This window comes from Saimiri boliviensis, chromosome 11, assembly GCF_048565385.1.
Source record: "Saimiri boliviensis isolate mSaiBol1 chromosome 11, mSaiBol1.pri, whole genome shotgun sequence".
Lineage (NCBI taxonomy): Eukaryota > Metazoa > Chordata > Mammalia > Primates > Cebidae > Saimiri > Saimiri boliviensis.
Genome location: NC_133459.1, coordinates 113037954 through 113059080, shown reverse-complemented (window position 1 = coordinate 113059080; position 21127 = coordinate 113037954). Strand labels below are relative to the sequence as shown.

The window sequence follows — 21127 nt, the reverse complement described above, 5'->3', positions numbered from 1 at the left end:
AAAGGAAACAGCTAAAGCATTTTGCCTTCTGTTTCTCAGAAAACAATGCAAAGGTCATGATTTTTTCTTTAATCTCCATTAAGGAAATTTCTGCCTGGCATTTGGCATTCGGTATCTTGAAGAGGACTCAGGTGTGTACATACATGGGTATTTTTCATAATATTCCCAGAAGGCTACTAAACCCCCAGAGTGAAAAACTCTCATCAGTTGAGGTAGGGGATAAGACATTATGATGGTGTCCATGTAGTCCTGGTAAATTTCTTTTCTAGATTACTGAAACTGTTTTCTAAGTGTTACTGACTCCAAAGTTAAAATTACTCACCATGATTAGAATTCCCCACTCTCTTTGCATGACAAGAATGCAGAGTCAGTTTATATAACTCATTAATATCACATCTAAGAAGTAATATTAAGTGACATGTGTACTTCATATAGTGAGACTGGCACCTCCAGGCAGGCAGCCTGCCGCTTTCCATTTGTCCCTGCCCATGGGTCATTGGCAAGAATCTTGGCCTGTTTGCAGTAAAAGATGCCTTTTGGTAGAGTAGAATCTAATTCAGTAGGTAAAGTTGGGTAAAAAAGACAGGAAGTGAAACATTTGAGTAACTACATGGTCATCACCCTCATTTTACTTAAACTATCGTGGGTTTTATATTTGGATGGAATTCTCATAGGACTAACCAGAAACTGCTCTATTTCAAAATCTAAATGGTTTATATGAAATTGCATTTGCAAAAGAGGCAGCAAAAGACCATGTTTAAAATACATATGATGTTTTATTTGATGTTATTCAATCATACAGGTTTTGTGGTAAATATGGATTTCTAAAGGGCATAATCAAACATTTTATTTTTCTAGCTCTTGAATTTGCCATAGAAATAAGCTACAGATTGTTACTTTCTGAGTTACTACTTATAGATTCGTATTGAAGTATGCCATGAAGAGGAGATAAATGAATTTATATGAAACTATTTACTGATTATGAAAATAGAGAAATACAAAAATATTATCTAATGATAACAGAAAATATATTTCTTTTTTATTCCATTACTTTTGAAATTAAACATAAACACTAAAATAGAAAGTAGTCAAACTGATTTGGCATATTTAACATATATTACCAATACTGTATTTTTCATTCTTGAATAATGAAGCACATGATTCAGCATTGTATACTCTGGGCTTTGTTCCAACATTAGTTGCTATAATCATGAAGGTAACTATTAAAACCTGTCAGAGCAGGTATATGCACAGCAAAAGAGTGGCTTTAACCAGGCTCTATCCTATCATCTTATTTTGTTAGGAACAAACATAGTTTAAAGAGGATGAGTTTGGATGCCCACCTCAGGCATGAGTAGTGAATGGCATTTGGTTAGTAAATACTCTCATTATCAGTATCCGAAACCAAAAAGAAGCAATTTCAGCAAAGAGGGTTTTACTTAATAAGGTTCTACAAACCCAATGTTAGGCTTTCTTTTCCTGTTGTAGCAAATAATTTTTTGACTTCCTTCATTTGTGCTTTATGGAGCTAATTACATTTTCTTAGAAACAGTATTAAAATTAAAGGTAATTTTTCATGATAAAATGTTTCCTTGGATACATTTTCTTGTATGTTAAAGTGTACTTTGTTTCAAAGTGCTTAATTTCACTTACAATTAGAAATCAAATATGGAGCACAGCATAGGGCAATTTGAAAACTGTCACACTAATTGCCACAAAAAAGTTAATTTTTCATGTAAGACAACTGGTGGTGAACATCCAATTAACTGCCACACAGGATTTAACTGCTATCCTCAGAAAAGAATCATTCTATTTTATGACCATTAATTGAACGGTCACTGACATGAGACATATTTCACATTTACAAATGTATTTTGAAATTACATACTTTATTTAGAAAATATATATTTGTTTTAATTTGGAAAGAGCTGAACATAAGGATCATGATCTTAAAAGGTCAGCATATGTAGGTGGCATGAAAGCTCACAGCAACTGTTTTCACAGATCACCTTGACGCACCGGATTCACAGGTAAAGGTAAGCCTCGCTTTGGCTCATAAGGTGTTGTCCTGGAAACCATTTTGATGCAGTCGACAATAGGGCAGACACTGAGACACAGAGTACAGCCTGTACAAGTGTCAGCAATGGTGGGCAGGTGGGTTTCGGGATCAAACTGTATAGCCTGCAAACAGAAACAGAGGGTATTGATGTCACTGACCACAAAGGTCAAGAATGTCCCCATTTTAGCACGAACATTTTTCTCCACTGCAGTGGAGCTGCACTTGGAGACAACTACGTCTGGCTCGGTGGTGCAACTATAGCAACAGTTGAGCTGACAGAGGAGGAAAAAAAGAGAGAAAAGAAATCCTTTTAAATTAAAAACACAATGTTTAAAATTCCTCAGGGGTATTTTTCTTCATTTTGTGAGGAAAATATGTCATGACTTAGTAACTCTCCAGTTTTCTTTGTTCTGAGCAGAGCTCGGGTCTTTCCAGTTCCACCAGGTTGGGGCGTTTTCTACCTGTGGATTTTGGGGGACTTTCACACATTCTCCTTTTCCTCCTCACACTCCTAGTTCTTGACAGTAGAAAGGTGTTACTGTCAGATTCTCAGGCAACGAATACATTTGTTTGGATTTCAAATAATGCATGTAGTTTTTAGAAGAAAGCAGTAGAAAAAAATTAGCTTAACAGCCAGCTTTGAGTTTTGAAGATTTCCAAGCTGACTCTAGTCACTGGCCACCATGAAGGGGAAAAAGCACTGAATGGAGAGCCAGGACAACTGGTGTCCTGTCCTGGCCATTACTGAGCCGAGAGAACCACAGCCAGGCCTCCAGCTCTGAAACTTGGATTTTTCAGAAATTTTACAATTTTTCTTCCCCCTGTCTTCCTCGATTCCTCCCCACTCTCCTCCCCTCCCCTCTCCTCCCCTTCCCTTCCCTCCCTCCTTCTCTGAAACTGCTTAGGGTTTTGACAGATTTCACAATTTTCCTTCCCCTTGTCTTCTTCTGCTTCCTTCCTTCCTCCCTCCCTCCCTCCCTCTCTCCCTCCCTCCCTCCCTCCCTCCCTCCCTCCTTCCCTGCCCCCTTCCTTCCTGTCTGCCTGCCTTCCACCTTCCTCTCTTCCTCCCTCTTTCTTTCCATGAAGCAATGTAGAAGAAGCAATTAAAAATACCTAGTATGAAGGGGGAATTAAGATTTTTTTGAGGATTAAAGAAGGTATGATGATTATTTGCCCATTAAAGAGAAACATTTCAATAGTGAAAATGACATGTAAGACCTAGCAGAAGTTACAGGGTTTCTATCTAGGAGGGATTTCAGGGCAGCTATTGTAGGAGTAGATCATGGTGTCAGAGGGGCTTAGGAAACTGGCCTGGCAGTCTCACTTGCAAAATAAATACAGTAGTTTTACTCAGACTGTATACTAATTTGAAGTGACTAAGTCAGAGCTGAGGAAATTATAAGGGACATTAAGTGTCTCCCCACCCCCAAAGTACCCCTTGAGGCCAGGCCTGCAAATCTTACATTTTCAGGTAATTCAAGATTCTGATTTTTTTCCTGTCTCATACCAATGTTATAATCCAAATATATATATACGTATAAACATATATATATTTGCTGTTTACAAAATTCCTCCCCCAAACGAAGCTACATGCAACCATATTTTTATCTCTTTTATGCACATATAAATGAAAATAATATTTTCAGAGAGTAAATCATGACAGTTTCTTAACTTTTTTTTTTTTTTTTGAGACGGAGTCTTGCTCTGTCGCCAGGCTGGAGTGCAGTGGCGCAATCTCGGCTCACTGCAACCTTCGCCTGCTAGGTTCAAGCGATTCTTCGGCCTCAGCCTTCCGAGTAGCTGGGATTACAGGCATACGCCACCACATCTGGCTAATTTTTGTATTTTTAGTAGAGATAGGGTTTCACCATGTTGGCCAGGGTGGTCTCGATCTCTTGACCTTGTGATCTGCCTGCCTCGGCCTCCCATAGTGCTGGGATTACAGGCGTAAGCCACTGTGTCTGGCCCTTAATTTTTTTAAAAGTCTGGTCTTTAAGGAAATAAACATATATTTCAACAAGATCTATAGCTATAGCAAGTCATGGGAATATCTGTCCACACAAATTGGTGCTATATTCTGTAAAACAACATTTCCAGTTGATGTTTGGATGAATAAAAACGATTTCTTTTCCTTATGTACCCTTTTATATTAATGGAAACTCAATGAAGTAACTGATAAAAATTAATACTAATGCTTAGAAATATACTTTGAAAATCTGCAAACATATTCACAAACATTTACACTCATTTAAAAATTTTGATTTTCTATTTTTATCTTCTGAGACAGAAGAATCAAAGGACTTTCTAGGTCTTTTAAAATGCATAATTGTGATTTTCTTTTTCATTACTGAGAATATTTTTACTGAAGTTGTACCAAGGCTAGAATTCCACAATGGGAGCCATAGTTCTAAGATTTAAGATATTAGAGAACTGATGCTATGATAGCTACAGGATTTCTTGATTTATCTCTGATTGGTTCATTAGAAAGATGACATGAAAGAAATGTGATATGATTAGCATTTAAAAATAACTGTTAAGACACCTTTTAGCTAGAAAAAAGTGATAAATTGAGTAAAAATTTGGTGTAGAAGTGTAAAATTAAGAAGAAAAATTAAGTTTTTAAAATTAAAATATGATATGTCATAAGAATATGCAAAATCCCACCATGAGCAATATAGGATCTGCCACTAGTTTGAATAAGGTACATAAACTTCTCTTTTTAAAAATGGGAACATTTTATTATGAATTTAGAACATTCCACTGATTATTTCTTAAAAAGATCTTTTTTTTTACTTAATCACATTTTATTACAAATTACAGCTTGAAAAATACAATAAAATAATACTGTATAATTTTTAGAAATTTTTAATAGTTTAGTAGTTTTCCAAAATTTTAAAATTTCCTTTCCCCAAATTCTGTATCATAAGGAATACTCTTACTTTCACAATAAATCAGGCTTTTGAGAAGAAACTTATGTGTAAAAATATTGTTGTGATCATTTTTTCATTAATTTCTAAAATTCAACCAGTTGAAAGTCATAGTTGTGCTAAACTCTTTAAAAAATAGCAGGTTAAATATATAGGAAGTAAATGAAGAAGCAAATTAAAAGTCAAAGAGAAATTCACAGAGTGTGTTTTCAAGATGATTGCTCACTGGAAAGAGTCAAACGACCAATTTTCCTTTTGCCCCCACCCCTGTCATGTGGTAGACTCTCTGCTGAGGGCTGAGGAGCTGAAAAGTCGCTATGGCTCACTTCCTGAGGGAAAATGCATCTCTTTGGCTTTTCCAGCTTCAGAGGAATTCCTAGGACCGACCTACACAACTAGTTGGTGGGAAAGTGCTTCTTTCTGACTGTAATAAAAGCCTAATCAATACTGAATGGAAGAGAACTCCCTTTTGGCAGAAGGAATCATCCTTTCAGCGTAATGGCAATAAATGGTAGTTCTTTTCTCTTTCCTCTGTATTAAAGCATAATGCTTTCCTAGTATTCACAATTTTGTGTGCATTTCTTTTCAGCTGGATTTTTCCCTCCAGTGTTGTGGGTAATGAAATGATATAAAAGTAATTCCGTGTGTTTAATGCTGGCATAGTTAGTAAAAGTTACAACTTCCCTTTAAAAAAAAAAGACCATGCTACAAGGATGACAGAAGGATGTACTGTTGCAGAAGAGCAATATTTGGCACCACTGGTTTAAATTTCACACTTAGCAGCAGAAGATGCTTTCTGCCACAAAAACCAGAAAAAATATGTCTCATAGCATTCCAATTCCAGCAGAATTCTTACCTGGTAGCCAGAATCATTACAGGTCATGTAGCATTTACCACAGTTGATACACATTTCTTCGTCGATCATAGCCACAACGTGCTCTACATTGCTCAATTCACCAAACGTTCCCAGGTACGGCAGTGCTTTTCCTATTACATCCTATAAATAGTCACTGAATTACTCAGCATGCTCATTTTTAAAACATTCTCATGTAATAATATCACTCAACACTTTCCTGTTTTTATACAATGTTGCATTATATTAACTTGGGAGACTTTGGATAGCGTAATTCTCATAGATAAGCGTTTTATGATAATTATAGCTTGGATGTTTGTCCTCTGAAAGGTGGGTAATATGCATGCCTAGCTTAGAAATACAAGACCTAATTAACTGCATTCAACAGGTTTTCGACTAGCTAATTGACAACTGCATTTCTGTGGAAAGAAAGAATAAATGACACCCGTTTGAGTTGTTGTGGCTTACTTTTTTTCATTTTCAGACCTTGAAGGACCAAAAGTAATTCATAGTAATAAAGGGCAATACACTATACTAGAAAACTTTGGATAGCTCAGAATGAAGGGCATACTAGTGTGAATGTTATGCATTTATATCACTGTATGTGGACTTCAGATTTTCATTTAGAAAGTGCTTTGATAGCATACTCACCTGTCATGTCTTGAAGAGTAAATGACATTATTTAAAAATTCCAATTTATGTTAATTAATTAGGTTGATCCAATAGTTAAGTCAGATGCTCTTTTACTTTTAAAGAACCAGAATTTTCTTCATTCATCATTGAAGATCTTTCATGTGGTTACACATTGCTTTGTTCTTCATACTAATTGGAAGTGTGCTTAATATGTGAAGCACAGACTATGTTTCCTCAACAATAAAAAACACTTTGCTTCATAAAACAAAACAAAAGAATGTAGCAATGTCAAATTAGCATGCTGTCAAGATTTTTGCTTTTGTTTTTAACTATTGAAATGAGAATCTTGTTTGAATTCAAGGTCCATGTTCAAGGAGGTTTGACTCTTACTTAAAACCATCTTTCCATATTCTCTCTGGTATTGCATTTTCTGCTCTTCTTTTAATAATCTTGTTTACCCTTCTTTACTTTTTTTTTTTCTATTTGATCTCTACATTACGGTATACTCATTCACACGGAATTTCAAACTGAGACAAGGTTTACATTTTTATATAGTTCCTTTCTTTTTGTATCTCCCAAGTGATAAGATGCTAGAAAACTTCCAATACTGTCTTCCCTATTTTCTTTTTAATGTGTTGAAGTTATCATTTCAAGTACATTGCTGTCTATTTGTAGGTGGGCACTAGATATCCAAATCAAATATCTCCATTCTGAAATGTTCTCACAAACTCAAGATCTACATTTATCAGCTGCATATTGAGCATTGTCACTAGAGATTGGTACTGCAAATTCATTACTCACCGAACTTATCATCAACATGAACTGGATCTTTCTTTGTATTTCTTTAGTTTTGTGGATGGCACTTAAGATTTTTCCAATCATGGAGTCTTGGAATTTCATCGTTAATGTTTCACTACATGACTTGCTCCAGTATCTCCTACCTGTTGCCTAGTTTAGGTCCTGGATCTGCAATATCTTTTGAATCCTTTACATGTTACCTGCCATCTTTAAGTGTTATTAATTAATTTCTCATTATTTTTAATGCAACTGTAAGGGACTACTTGCTAAGTTTCACCCTCACATTCTTCCTTTCCCACTCTACTCTGTGCAATGCTACCATCTTAATCTAGGATGTAAGACACAGACTAAATTTCTCACTACCTTATTCAAAAAGCTGTTGAATTAGGCACAGGCTTACCATACTGGCATTTAAGGCTTTCTGCAAACACATCTTTTTCTACCTTATTTCTCAGTTTCAAACACCATGCACTTCAGCTACACTGGAGGACACTCTCTTCAGTTGAGCCATCTGAGGTCTAATATTAAGTCCTCTTTCTAAAATACTCTTCATTCCCAACTCTACCTTGCAAAATCTTAAGCATCCTTCAAGGACATCTCAAATGCCATTACTTCATGAAGATTTCCTTAATCATTCCTTCTCCTTTCCTATCCAAATGTGAGAATGTGATCTTTCTTCCTCTTTCTCTCTCTTCTTTCTTCCCTTTTGCTCCTTTCCTTGCCCTCTCTCCTCCTCTTTATTAAAAATTATTTTGACGACCTATGGTATTTTATCTATTATGTGCATCTAATGATAACAGATATTTCTTGAGTCCTTAATATATTTCAGGCCAGTGCCATATTTTTTTTACACATTTTCTCACTTAAAATTCATGCATTTAATAGTTGATGATGTGACTGAGATTTAAAATATACAATTAAGTAAATCACAAAGCAGGGATTCAGAACCAGTGTTGCCTGACTTCAAACACCATGATCATCAGCACTCTGCTATGCTGACTCATTTGTTATTCTCTATTCAGCAAATTCTAGTTCATGTTATGGATATTTTCTACATTTAGCTTCCTATGTTGTGGCCTCTTAGTAGGCGTTATTCATCTTTGTACCTCATGTGGTGCATCTTGTTTCTGCAGATCATTAAAACATTATGGGCACTCAAATATTTGTTAAAATAAATATAAATTTTACATATCTATACACTAAACATGTATTACAGTAGTAGGCACAGAGAGGGATGAAGTAATAGCTACTTTACTAAACATTTTTATTGATATGAATAATTTAAATACAAAATAATCATAGTCAAAATATCTGAATATGTGTAATATTTCCCAGTACTATTTTAAAATAACAAATGCAAGAGGTCACCATCTGGCTGTAACAGGTTATTTACACATGATAGAAAATAATTTTTTCAACCTAGTAAATTAATCAGCTTAAAGACTTGTTTCACTGAGTCAGATCATGATGACTAAAATCATCAATAAATATTCAAAAGATGATTATACAAGAAACTCCCTAAGCAGTCAGCAATGGTATAAGGCTTCTTCAAAAGAAACATTATATATGCCTAAGAAATTTTTATGTGGAGTGAGTCAAGATTCTGTGTACACCGAATCTGCCTTTTACTCATATTGGAGGTTTGCTGTTGTCATTTATCAAAACATCATTGTTTAATGTGAAACCAATGTAGAGCCTCTAGAAGTTATTAGCACACGGTGTTAATAATTCATCCCTTATTCATTATAGTGTTTAAGAAAATTGTATTTATTTCTTTATCTAGAAGAGGATAAAAGAATGACAACTATTTTAAATCATTTTGGGAAAGAGTAGCAAAAAAAAATTAATAAAATAATCATTCCATATGGCTAAGAATGTGGACATTCGTTTAAAACCTAAAGCCTCCAGGTAGTACTACCAGCTTATGAATACCCTTGAGTAGACGTCCTGGAATCTGGAGTTGGCTGAAAGATGCATAAAATCAGTAAATCACATATGGCTAGTCTAGTCCCTCTTGGATGCACATCTGCGGAGATCATGGAGCCCATATTCATTATTCCACATGGAGTTTGGATGTATAAAGGTTCAGCAGTATGTTGTAGCCATCCCTGATTAGTGGAAATGTTTATATGTGGATATGTATGTGGAGAAAGCAATGTTAAATCCTTTAATAATGATAACATTTAATTTTAATGTAGGTGTTCAAAGAATTGATGTCGTAAAGTACTGTAGAATTCTCAGATAACATTTCTGTCAACTTATTACTAGTTTGGGATAATTAAATTCTTTATTTTTAAATTTTTTTTTTTTTGAGAAAGAGTTTCACTCTGTTGCCCAGGCTGGAGTGCACTGGTGTGATCTTGGCTCACTGCAACCTCTGCCTCCCGGGTTCAAGCAATTCTCCTGCCTCAGTGTCCTGAGTAGCTGGGACTACAGGCGTGCACCACCACATCTAGCTAATTTTTGTTATTTTTAGTAGTAATGGGGTTTCACCATATTGGCCAGGATGGTCTCAAATTCCTGACCTTATGATCTGCCCACCTTGGCCTTCCAAAGTGCTGGATTACAAGTGTGAGCCACTGTACCCAGCCTAGTTTTTTTTTTTTTTTTTTTTTTAATAGACCAGTCAATGTTTCTGTTTGATATAAAGTTTAAGACCAAAGAGTGAGGAACTAGAGAGCCCTGATTCTGTCCCTGATGTTTCATTCTGAATTTATTATGACTAATATGAATTTATTAATTGTGGTCTATTTTTAATGGTTGATTGAAGGATTTTCAAATTGTGATTATCTGGCATGATAACAGTTCTTTCTAGCTTCAAGTTTTCACATTTGATTAACACATATCACTTTTTACTGCATGCCTGTGGCTCTTGCACTACCATAAAGTAAAAAAAAAAAAAAAAAACAGCCTCCTAAGATGAACCATTGTAATTCAGGACCACCTGCACTTACTACAATTCCTGCAAATAAGTGTCCTTCAAAAACCAGGACCCAGGAGAGCATGCTGTGGGCAGTCACTACGACTTCTAACCTAAAAACATTCAATATTTACATTATTTGGATGTAGCTATTAAATCATTTAACTATTTCCTTATCTGTACAATTACCAACGTCATATCTTTTTATGCTTTATTCACTTCTTACCTAGTAAATCTTTCAAAACATCAAATGAGATAATTTGGTTTGCTCTTAGCAAATTTTTGCTGATTTAACTTCTTCCTTTACTAATGCTCCCGGGTCGAAAGCTGAATGACCTTTGCAGGATTCCCTTGGGGTTAGATATCAATCTTTATGGTCTGTTGCCATCTTTTCCCTACTACCTCTAGCACATCCACCTTTTTCTTTGGTAAAGAACCTGGAGCAACATTTATTTTTCATCAGTGTGGTATAATGATCTCTTACAAAAGCACTTAAAAAATAAAGCAGGCACCTTATTCTGGATAGTCTACATGTACCCTCTTAGCAGAAGGCAGAGAGAGGTACTGTACGGTAAGAAAACAGGACGTCTTGATGTTAAATTTGGTAGAACTCTAATAACTAAGGACTCAGCTTGAATATGTTGAAAGTAGAGGGCAGAGACAAAGCATGATACAGAAAATGAAGTAGTAGATTCGTCAGGGAGGGTGAGAGAAGCAAGTAAATGAAGAGATGAAATAGAAGCAAGTGAGAATTTTGGAATTGAAGTCGTGAGAGAGGGTTGGATGAGAGGAAAATTATTAGTGAGAGAATCAGATGGGTACGGACTGGCTGAGAACAAAGTTGGTTCAGCACATATCTGTGGCCCTGATCATTGCATTTTTTCTATCTTGGATGAGCTCGGGCTTTAAAGTATTAATCTCTTGCAAGACACTTTGGATTTAACTTCATTTAATGAAGGTAAGTGTGTTTTTACAATGTCCTTAGGTATCTTAGGTTTTAACTCTCAAATATCTTTTCTCTACTCTTTCAGTTCTAAGAACATTCTTTACGGGATTCTAGGAAGATAATGGGAGTGAAACAGTTCTCTCTAATTATAATTTAACAGTTTATCACCTGCTCTAAGTAGTGGGTATATTTTCTCTTTTTTGCCTTTAAAAGACAAAATATGTGCCTTTTTTTCCTAATATTTTCTCCAAACTCAGATCATTTGAGACTGTAGCACTTCTGACCCATCTTTAAATCTTGGTGGCACCCTTTTATTTTCATCATTGGTAATGTGATCTGTCTTTTCTCATATGAGCACCAAACACTCAGTTACGTAAATGCAAAGCCTTTTTCTCACTTCTTAGGAAACATAGTGAGTATGTCATCAAGCTTGTACTTGTCAGCTTCTCATTTTTCCCGATCCATCTTCAGGTTCGAGTTGCTGACTATAAGATAATATCTATTGTTTTTTCTGAACTTCCTGAAATTAGATTTACTAAAGGTGGGATACCTGCATTTCTAAGCTCAGACTTCCTTTCGTTGGCCTAATGAACTCTAAGTTAATGTGGGATGGCTACTTCCCTTCAAGATTCCTTTAGCTGCCATTTTCTTCAAACAGACTTTTGTAGCCAGAAATAAGCCAAGGCAGCAAGTACCCTCATTGCTTCTCTCTCTTTTGTGAGATTAAATTTCCAACAAAGCAATTCAATAACTTTTTCCGATGTTTTGTGTTGAGTGGAGTGAGATTTCCATCTGAAGTCTGCAAAGGCTTTCATGGCTCCTCTTGTCTTCCCTGTCCCTATTAACCATCTGGTTACGAGGTCTTTGATGCAGTCCCAGGGAAACATTTCTGTTTGTCTTTTGTTTCAGTCTCCTGCAGCTGCTTCCTCCATACTCCACCCTCAGGTTTGTGGATTTCCATGCATGTGTATACCTTTCTGATAGAGACTGCTTCTCTCCCAGCCCTTCCATCAGACCCCTTTATTCCAAACAAGATACACCTTTCCACGCCATATTCTGTTCAGGAATCACATTTCTACAAGTTCCCATAAGACTTAAGGGATTATTTTACTATATTCTGTTCAGTTTTTAAAAGTTCAGTTTGATCGTTTTCATCTGCTATTTGTTGGTATAGAGACAACTGAGAATATTAACATTGTTCCGAGTCCATTTTTCTGGTATCTTCTGGAAATTGCTGGGTAAGTCCTCCACTATTTTTCTTTCTGTTCTCTCTTTATGCTTCATGGTATCTAATATGGTCTTACAGTTTTATCTGAGTACTATTCTCCTTCCTTTCACAATTCAATTGAAATAATAAAGCACTCGATCAGGCTGACTGGTGTCCTGCCAACACTGTCTTGCCAGTCTTATGAGATGCAGTCCATCTCTTACTAGAAGCAGCAGGAAGAAGAGATGAAAACACCACTAGTGCCCCTAAACCATTCATTTTCCTACCCAGAAATTCAAAGACATTAGAGATACATTCCTGGCTTCATAAAGAGAATGAGAATTCATTCTCGTATATATCAACAGAAGTGGAAAGCATTCGGGGGACTTTATAAGTCTTGGCAGACTCTCAAGTCTCTGTTATATGCTGCCTGGGAATAAAGCACATTTCTCATTTAACTGGGCCAAATGTGCACACTGTCACTTCAGTTCTCTCAGCGAGGAAACAAAACTGCCTCCTGTAGGAGGCATTGTCTGGTTTCTTTTCTCTAGTACAGGTGAACCTGTAGAATATGTCGGGAGCTTCTTCAGAAGGTCCTTGTTCATCTTTTAGAAGGAAATCTTTACACTCATTGCCGGAGGTCAGGTCTCTTTCTCTTTTTTTTATCTCATTCTTCCCATCAGCCTTCCAGTATTTCTTCTGATAGCCTCTTCTTGAATCTTTTTCTGTTTCCTTTATGAAATTGGTGGCTTCATAATATGGCAATATGCATGGTAAATTCTATGCTAATATGAACTGGCAATCAAGATGTGGTGTTGATAAAAAAGAAATCATGCAGATGCCAGGTCCCCAGGCACCAGATCATTCCCTAGGGTAGGACGAAGGGCTTCTGAGGCCATTTTCCTTTTTACTTTCAAGGGGTTAGGAGAATCAGGATATATGTTGTCTAGCAAAGATTTCTAGTTCTCAAGGACCCCGCAGTCACTGCGTAACACTGGGCATAACCACACTTGATGTTCAGATAAAGTTCTTGGCAGTTTAATCAGTTGACCCCATTGCTTGTTTATATTATGGTATTGATACTGATTTATAAAACCTAGTTATTTTCCTCATTATTGCTTCTCAGTTCTGTGCTTTCTATGAATTCTAATTGAGCAAAAGAATGAGTCTACCATTTTGATGTCACTATCTGCTTGACCCAGGAATTGTGTATTGGATTTAAGGTCCCATGGCTGCATGTTATTACAAGTGTGTTTGAACACTGTGCTTTGCAAACATACTGATTTGCTTGAAATGCCACCTTCCTTTTCTTTGTTATTTCTGTTTTTCGTGAGAGACAGCAGAGGACAATGTTTAAGGGCCCAAGTTTTAGAGCTACCCTTTGGAATCAAATCTTGGCTTTGATATCTTCCTAGCTGTGTGACCTTGGGAAAGTTATTTAACGTCTCTGTTTATCAATTGCTTACTCCATAATAGCACGTAGCGTTATCGTGAGGATTAAATGAGCTAATTCACAAGCAGGTAGCAATGCTTGAAACCTCATAAGTACTCAATAAATATTAGCTTTTATTATTAATTCTCTGCTTAATTAACACTAATTTATTAAACTCCATTTTAAATATTACCATCTCTGTGAAGCTTTCCACAATTACCCAAGGCAGAACTAATTCCTTTCACTCTTCTGTTTTCCCAGAGCATTTTGTACATATTTGACTGAACTGTAAATAATTTTTAACATGTGTCTTTCTCCCTTGCTAGACTATGAGCTCCATAAGGATAGACGTCTTTCTTTTTAAAATTCACGTTGTATTCCCGGTTTCTAGTGCAATTTCTGGATTGCAGCAAGTGCATAATAAATATATGTTAGTGCTACATCTCCATCGAGACTGCAAACATCCCTGAGCCTTGGACCATGCCGCGCCTGTTTTTTAAATCTCCCGCAGTCCTTAGCACACTGCGGGTCACATAGCAAATACTAAATACATACTTGCTGATTGACGGATGTTGAAACTGCCTACCTCTGAAGAAATAGACCATTAAGTCATAGCAGGCATTTAAAAGAAAAAAAGAACAAAAGATGAGATCTATTGAGCATGGCTTGCTTAGAAATATTATTGCTGCATTCATAACCGGGGAAGATGGGGTAGATTAGAAACTTGAATGCATGATTGAAAAACTTGTTCAGACAAGAGGGGCTTAGTTAACTTTGTGGGACACTGGGGCTCTTTCTGCAGCAGATGGGTAATAATGTAGTGTGGAAGCTGAGAGGATAAACAAAGCAGTGTCATGGAGTTTAAACTATCGAACAGAGGAATCTATAAAGAGGCCAGCAGAGAGGAGGGAAGAAACAAGCTAAAATAAACAGTTGGGTGGACAGAGAAAATATTAAGCATGAAAACAGATAACGCAGTCCCTCCAGGAAAAAGGGAAGTAGGAAAAAATGGAATGTCAAGAAAGAAGAAACACTCTAGGGAAAACACTGTAGTAATCATGTAGCAGCAAATACGTGGCGTGCCTGGATGTGTGCTAAAAAACAGCAACAACAACCACAACAAAAGGACAGGAAGCAATGTCTGATGCATGTGCAGAGAGAAAATGACTCTTAAAGGGGACGTGGCTGTTAATATCAATGTGGACTGAAAAAACCACACTGCCACATCATCCAGATGGGGTCTGAAATAATGGGAAAAGGGCAGGGATTTGTATAAAAATAACAATAACTGTGGCTTCCAACATTTGAATAGAACTGTGCTGTGTATAATACTTTCACACACATCTTTTCATTTAAAACAATGGAGTGGAAGCCTTCTGACATTATCCAGTATACATTCTCCCTCCTGCCAATCTCTTGCCTGGATTGTTACAATAGCTTCTAACTGGTCTCCTTGTTTCTGCCCTTGCTCTCCAGCATACTGTATCAACACTGCAGCCAGAAAGATCCTTTGCAAAAATAAGCCAGTTCATATCAGTCTTCCTTCCTAAAGCCTCACTGGTTTCATGCCAAGGACTTTGCTATTTCAGGGTCTTTGCACTTTCTGTTCATTCTGAATGTAATGTTCTTCCCCGAGATAGCCACATCATTCATTCCTTCACTTTTTTAGGTGTTTGCCCAAATGCCATTAAACAGGCAGGTGTTCCCTGACCAGTGGTCTAGTAATTTTTATTCTCCTAAGCTTGTTCTATTTTCTCCATTACACTTGTCACCATCTGACATATTATGTATTCATTTGTTTATTGTCATTGCCTGTTTCTCCCTACTGAACTGTGAGATCCATGAGAGCTGGGAGTTTTACTAGTGGTTTGTGCCAGTGATCGTTATAGTACTGGAACATAGTGGTTGCACATTAATGATCATTGGATAAATGAAGAAACATATACATGGATGAATTTCACAACTGTTACCAACTAGAGGTTGGAATTTCATTGATTGCATGTGTGAGAAAAAATGAAACAATACAAAGTATTTGTCAAACAATCGGTGCTTTCTCACCATCTTCTTATTCTTAAGACTTATCTTTTGGATTTCTTCCACACTGTCATTTTATTTTGGTTATCCTTCTCTCTCTTTGATCACTTCTTCACATTTGCTCCTCCAGAACTCCCTACTCCTCCGCAGAGTATTAGGTTAAGTAAGAAATAAGAAAATACATGTGCAGCTTCTATCTTGGGTCTGGAACATAGTGACCCTTGGAAATGCCAGTTCCTTCTCCTTTATGTCCTCCAGCATAGACTCATAATTCCCTTGAGTTTATCAATTTCAATACACTCAAATGTAAGTTTTTCATTTCACACCTAAAACCCCCCTCAAACCTAAAACACTAAGATCAAAACCCTAATTCATTATCTTTTATTTTTCTTTATCTCAGTGGAACCATAAATAACTGGACATGCTAGTCCTATTATTAGCTCTTTACTATACCTATGCCTAATATAATGAGAATCACTGAGTTTCGGAGGAAGAATTAACAAGACTTTGTTAATTTCATCTCTGTTTCCATTATCATGGCCAACTACCACATCCAGGGACCACATTATGGCATACCTGGAATATTCTCAGTTCCCCATTCCCTTCTAATCCCTACCTTGACTATAGGGCTCCTTAAATGTCACTTCCTCAGGGAAGCTTTCATCAGTTCCTTCAATCTAAATTAGGTCTCACTAGGAAACAGATTCTATATACCTTGTATTTTCTCTATGTGGCTCATATTAAAAATATAATTTTATATTGCTAATGTGATTCTTTTATATCTCTTTCTGTATTCTGTATGCTTTATGAGGACAGAATGTGTGTATGTTTTATTTATTGCCCTACAGATGCTCAATTCCTAGTGCATTGCTTATCTCGTGGTAGGTGCAATAAAGATTTCCCAGAAAATATATAGGATTCCTCAAAACCTCCAACTTTGTTGGCCTCCAGAGCTTTATGTATTTCTATTTTCATTCTTCCATTCATTTTATTGAATAAAATGGAAATGAATAGTCATCGTAACGCAGATTTTTTCAACACGTTCATTTCCAATATTATAGCTAATAGCAATATTTATTTAGGACATATTTGGTGCAGGCACCATGCTAAAAGCACTTCACACATCATCTAATTTATAACCCTATGAGGCAGATACTTTCATTATTTCCATTTCACAGATTAGTTGGCTAAGGCAAGTTCATGCAGCTATGAAATGGCAATTCCATAGTCTGAACCTAGGCAGTGTGACAGAGTAGTCCCATGCCTAATTCAGGAAATTCTTTTTACCATAAATGTAACCTGCTAAAATTTTACAAACTTTGTTTTGTATTTCAATGAGGACAATAGTTTCTGAAGACATTTTTATAGTAACTTTCTTTAAATATGGCTGCTTACATTTTAGTAAGACACTGGGAAGTCCAAATTTAGCTTGATAACATGTCTCCCCTCTTATGCAAGATATCTTAATGTACTATGTAGACTCCTTTCCCTCTCTACTTGCTGAAGATGTGGTTTCCTTCATCATGCCCTTTCTGGCAGCTTCAGCTATTCTCTCCTAAACATGTATAAGCACATGCAAGCCTAGCTCTTTCTCACATAAACAAAACAATCTTTCCTCTTCTCCATTCCTCTTCTTATCCCTTTCTTTCAGACCTCTCTCAAGTTAGTGAAAGCATATTTTGCACACTTTGTTGTTACTTTCTCAGTCTTCATTCATTCCTTAAATTATCACCTCCTGGATTCAACTTTTCATCATTTCATTGAAGCTGCTTCTTAGGCCAGGAAAAGCTCAAATGTGTTGGGTCTGAAGGTTATGCAAAGGAGTTTACCTTAAAACTATGGTTATAACGGGGGAATTTTAAGCCAGGACTGAAATAAACAGACCTGAATTTTTAAAAGACTCCTTCATAATAGTTGGAGTTTGGATTAGACAAGGAGGACAAAAGAAGGCAGGACAGTGAATGTTTTAGAATTCCAGGAAAGAATATGTGAGCAACACACTGAGGCCTCAGCAGTATGTAAACAATGTAAAAGGAGGGAGATGTGAGAGGTAAGAACAACCATCCTTGGTGACTGGCTTGTGAATAGGATGAGTAATAAGACGGCATCCAGGCTGAATGGCAGCTTTTTGAATTAGGTAACATGGGGTTCATTGAGGCAGAGGACTCAGGAGGAAGGGTAGGTTTGGAAGGAATGGGAATCAGTTTAGTCCTAAGTATGAGAGCTCTTGGGCTCCTTGTTCAGACGATCCAGGTGGAGGTAACCAGGAGATACAGTGAGACAAGTGTGAAGCACAGAACAGATGTCTGGGATGGAAAAGAGTTGAGCCACTGTGTAGGAAAAGTTTAGATTTATCAGAAGATAATATTGAGAGAAGGAAGCAGAGAGGTGAATATGGACACTAACATCATGTTCTTTCAGTCTTCTTGTAATTTATCCAACTTGTTCCTCAGCTTCCATCACCTGAGGCTACACACTGCTCTCTGAACTCTGGGATTTTTCTCCTCAAGGCCCACCTTCAGGTTAATATCAGAAGGAAAAAGGAATCATATTAAACATATTTCAAAGTAAGAATCAACACTATGGGGCAAGAAAGAATTTTGGCTTTGTAGAAGTGTAAAAGGAGTACCTTTAGTTTTGGTATTAATTGAGAAGCTTAGAACCCAGAATTTTGAATTTAATTAAAAGTTTTCATTTATAGAAAGTTTTCATTTACAAAGATTTAAAAATTGTGTATTATTGGATGAATGCTTATGGCATAAGACTTTTTCTAGAGATTGATCATCCTTATTACAATTGTCTAATCATTTTTGATTTGTCTTTGAAAAGTTTTAGAACATTTTGAGAAGTTGAAATTTGAATATAAAGTAAATGATGCAATTTATGGTACATTTTTGTCACTGAATCATAATTTGAGAGATGAAAGGGATCACTTTAAAATGCAAATATTGAGGTCTTGGAACAACAGGGTCCATTAATTAAAAAAACTGAATTATTACGGTACCTGATATTTTAGAGTAAAACAAATTTTAGAGAAATTCAAGTAAAATACAAACATTAAAATCCTAAAACCACTAGATGGGGTAAATATTGATATAATCTTATGGTAGAAAAGGCAAACCTTAGCAAATAAAGAAAGGGCAAAATCACATATCACAAAATAAATCTTTGCTAGAGATGATTACACAAATTAAAACTTCTGTGTGTGTATTTATATGTGTATATATATGTATATACACATACATAAAATTTTATAATATAATATAAGCAGAAGTATACAAAAGTTTTATATTTATAATAGTCATTTGTTATAACAAATTTAATCTCTAATTTTCTGCAGAGATAATTGCATTTATAAAAAATGAAAATGCTCCCTTCTCCCAAAACCTTGCCACTGTCAGCTACTATTTTGCTTTCTGACAGGGCACAGCATCTGCTTAGAAATGACAACAGGTGGAATGAGTATGGACATTCTGGGGAGAAAGCCAAGGTAATGGAAAATCCACCAGACCTTGAGGAAATCTACCACAGCAGCACATTAACATGTTGACACTGATAAAGTCTAAGATGCTGGTAAGATGGTGTCTACAATGTCACTTTAGAAATCTTTACCTACATTCAAGGCTTTCACATTTCTTTGGTTTATTTAGTTCTGAGTTGCTATTTTTTGACTGATGATCTGTATGCTTTCATTCAATCACAGTAGTTTTTTGTTTGCTCTGTTTTGTTTTTGGTCTAGGTTATCAATATTTAATATATAATTCCTGAAAGATTTGAGGTCCAGAAAAGGTCAAAATGCTTTCATTATGATCTTGTACTTCTTTTATTTTAGATATAAATAATATCTTTGTTTAGAAATTTTTACACCTAAGGAAGAGATACCTAGAGATGGAGATCTTACAATTAATTCAAATTGATTAAGAAGAGAGAGAAAGCTGGGAGAATTTCTGTCTAACTCCAAATCATATAGCAATCATAGCCACACATAGGGGAAAAAAGGTTTGCGAAGGTCTGTATGTTCTGGCCTTTGCATTCTATCAGTGTTCAGTTTGTTCAGTTCATTCTTTTAGCAGCACAAAAATAATTTAACAAGAACAATTCAAGAGATGATCTGGGGCTTTTACGCTGTTACAAGTCCCAAATGTTCATTTTATTTAGAACAACAGCATTCCAGTGCTGGTGGTCACCCACTCCCTTTTCCCTTTCAGAACTCTGTATTGCTGGAACTTTGCAACGTTGAGTCTAAACTCCACTGTTTCTAGCATGAGCCAAATTTTTTTTTCTTCATACATATAGGGAATTTTTAAGGGTTCCAATCTCCAGTTGACTGCTAAAGACGAATTTCAGTGAGGTCTACTTAAGAGCACATAAGAGCAAGCTTTTCAGCTGATATTAGACAGAAAACGAAGACGTGGGAGTAGATTGTCATCCAATACAGAAGAATGAATTTCAGTAACTCCAAACTATATTTTAGTGATGATAAGTTAAGAGAAAATGCCATCCAATAACACCTCCTGTTTTCTCATTATGACTGCTTTGAAACAATACTGTCTTGAAGGAGGGCAGGAGAAAAGTGGGTGTGGTTACAACAGGGCTACCTTAGGAATCCTAGCAGTGATGAGACTATTTTGTATCTTGACTATGGTGGTGGATGCATGAACCTACATACTTGAAAAAATTGTACAGTAGTAAATACAACACAGACGTAGAACTAAAGCTGGAAAATCTTGAATAGGAATGGTAGAGTGTGCCTGTGTCAATATGCTGGTTGTGATATCATACTGTAGTTTTGCAACATGCTACAATAGGTGAAAGTGGATAAAGGGTAAGCAGGGCCTCTCTGTATTATTTCTTACAACTGCATGTGAATGAATCTACATTTCTGTCAAAATGAAAAGTTTAAGGAAAAAGCCAGAAAGGTAACATATACACATAATTCCATCTTAATGGTAATTTTGGTTATTACCGAAAATAATCTTTGAGACCCAAATAAATGTCCAGGATTTCCAGAGGTCAGACCAGAGAAAGTTTTCCTAAAACTTTCTAGGTACCACATTGATATTGATGTGCTTATTGGTAATTGAGTTGTACTACATGACTAATATAATATCTCTTGGAGTTAATTTTGGATTAAAATAATTTTTAAATGACTATAAGTAAACAAGGAATTTCATCTTAATATCTATCTCCTGACACATTTAATATATATAAAAATTTCCATGGAATTAATACTTGACAGTATTCTAAAAAGTATAAAATATGCAAATAATAAAGGTTATTTTATAATTTAAACATAGTTTTCACCATAGACAGATTTT

General features: G+C 36.0%; 1 protein-coding gene across 1 annotated transcript in view; it reads right to left on the bottom strand.

The window, feature by feature from the left end:
- Positions 1 to 756: 756 nt before the first annotated feature.
- The window catches only part of DPYD (dihydropyrimidine dehydrogenase), an 856217-nt gene continuing 835846 nt past the window's right edge, over positions 757 to 21127 (bottom strand). Inside the window, exons 22-23 of the mRNA XM_039460876.2 lie at positions 5843 to 5983; positions 757 to 2181 (exon numbers count right to left, since the gene is read on the bottom strand). Coding sequence (XP_039316810.1) covers positions 1999 to 2181; positions 5843 to 5983 — 324 coding nt within the window. The 3' untranslated portion in view covers positions 757 to 1998. The remainder of the gene's footprint in view (positions 2182 to 5842; positions 5984 to 21127) is intronic.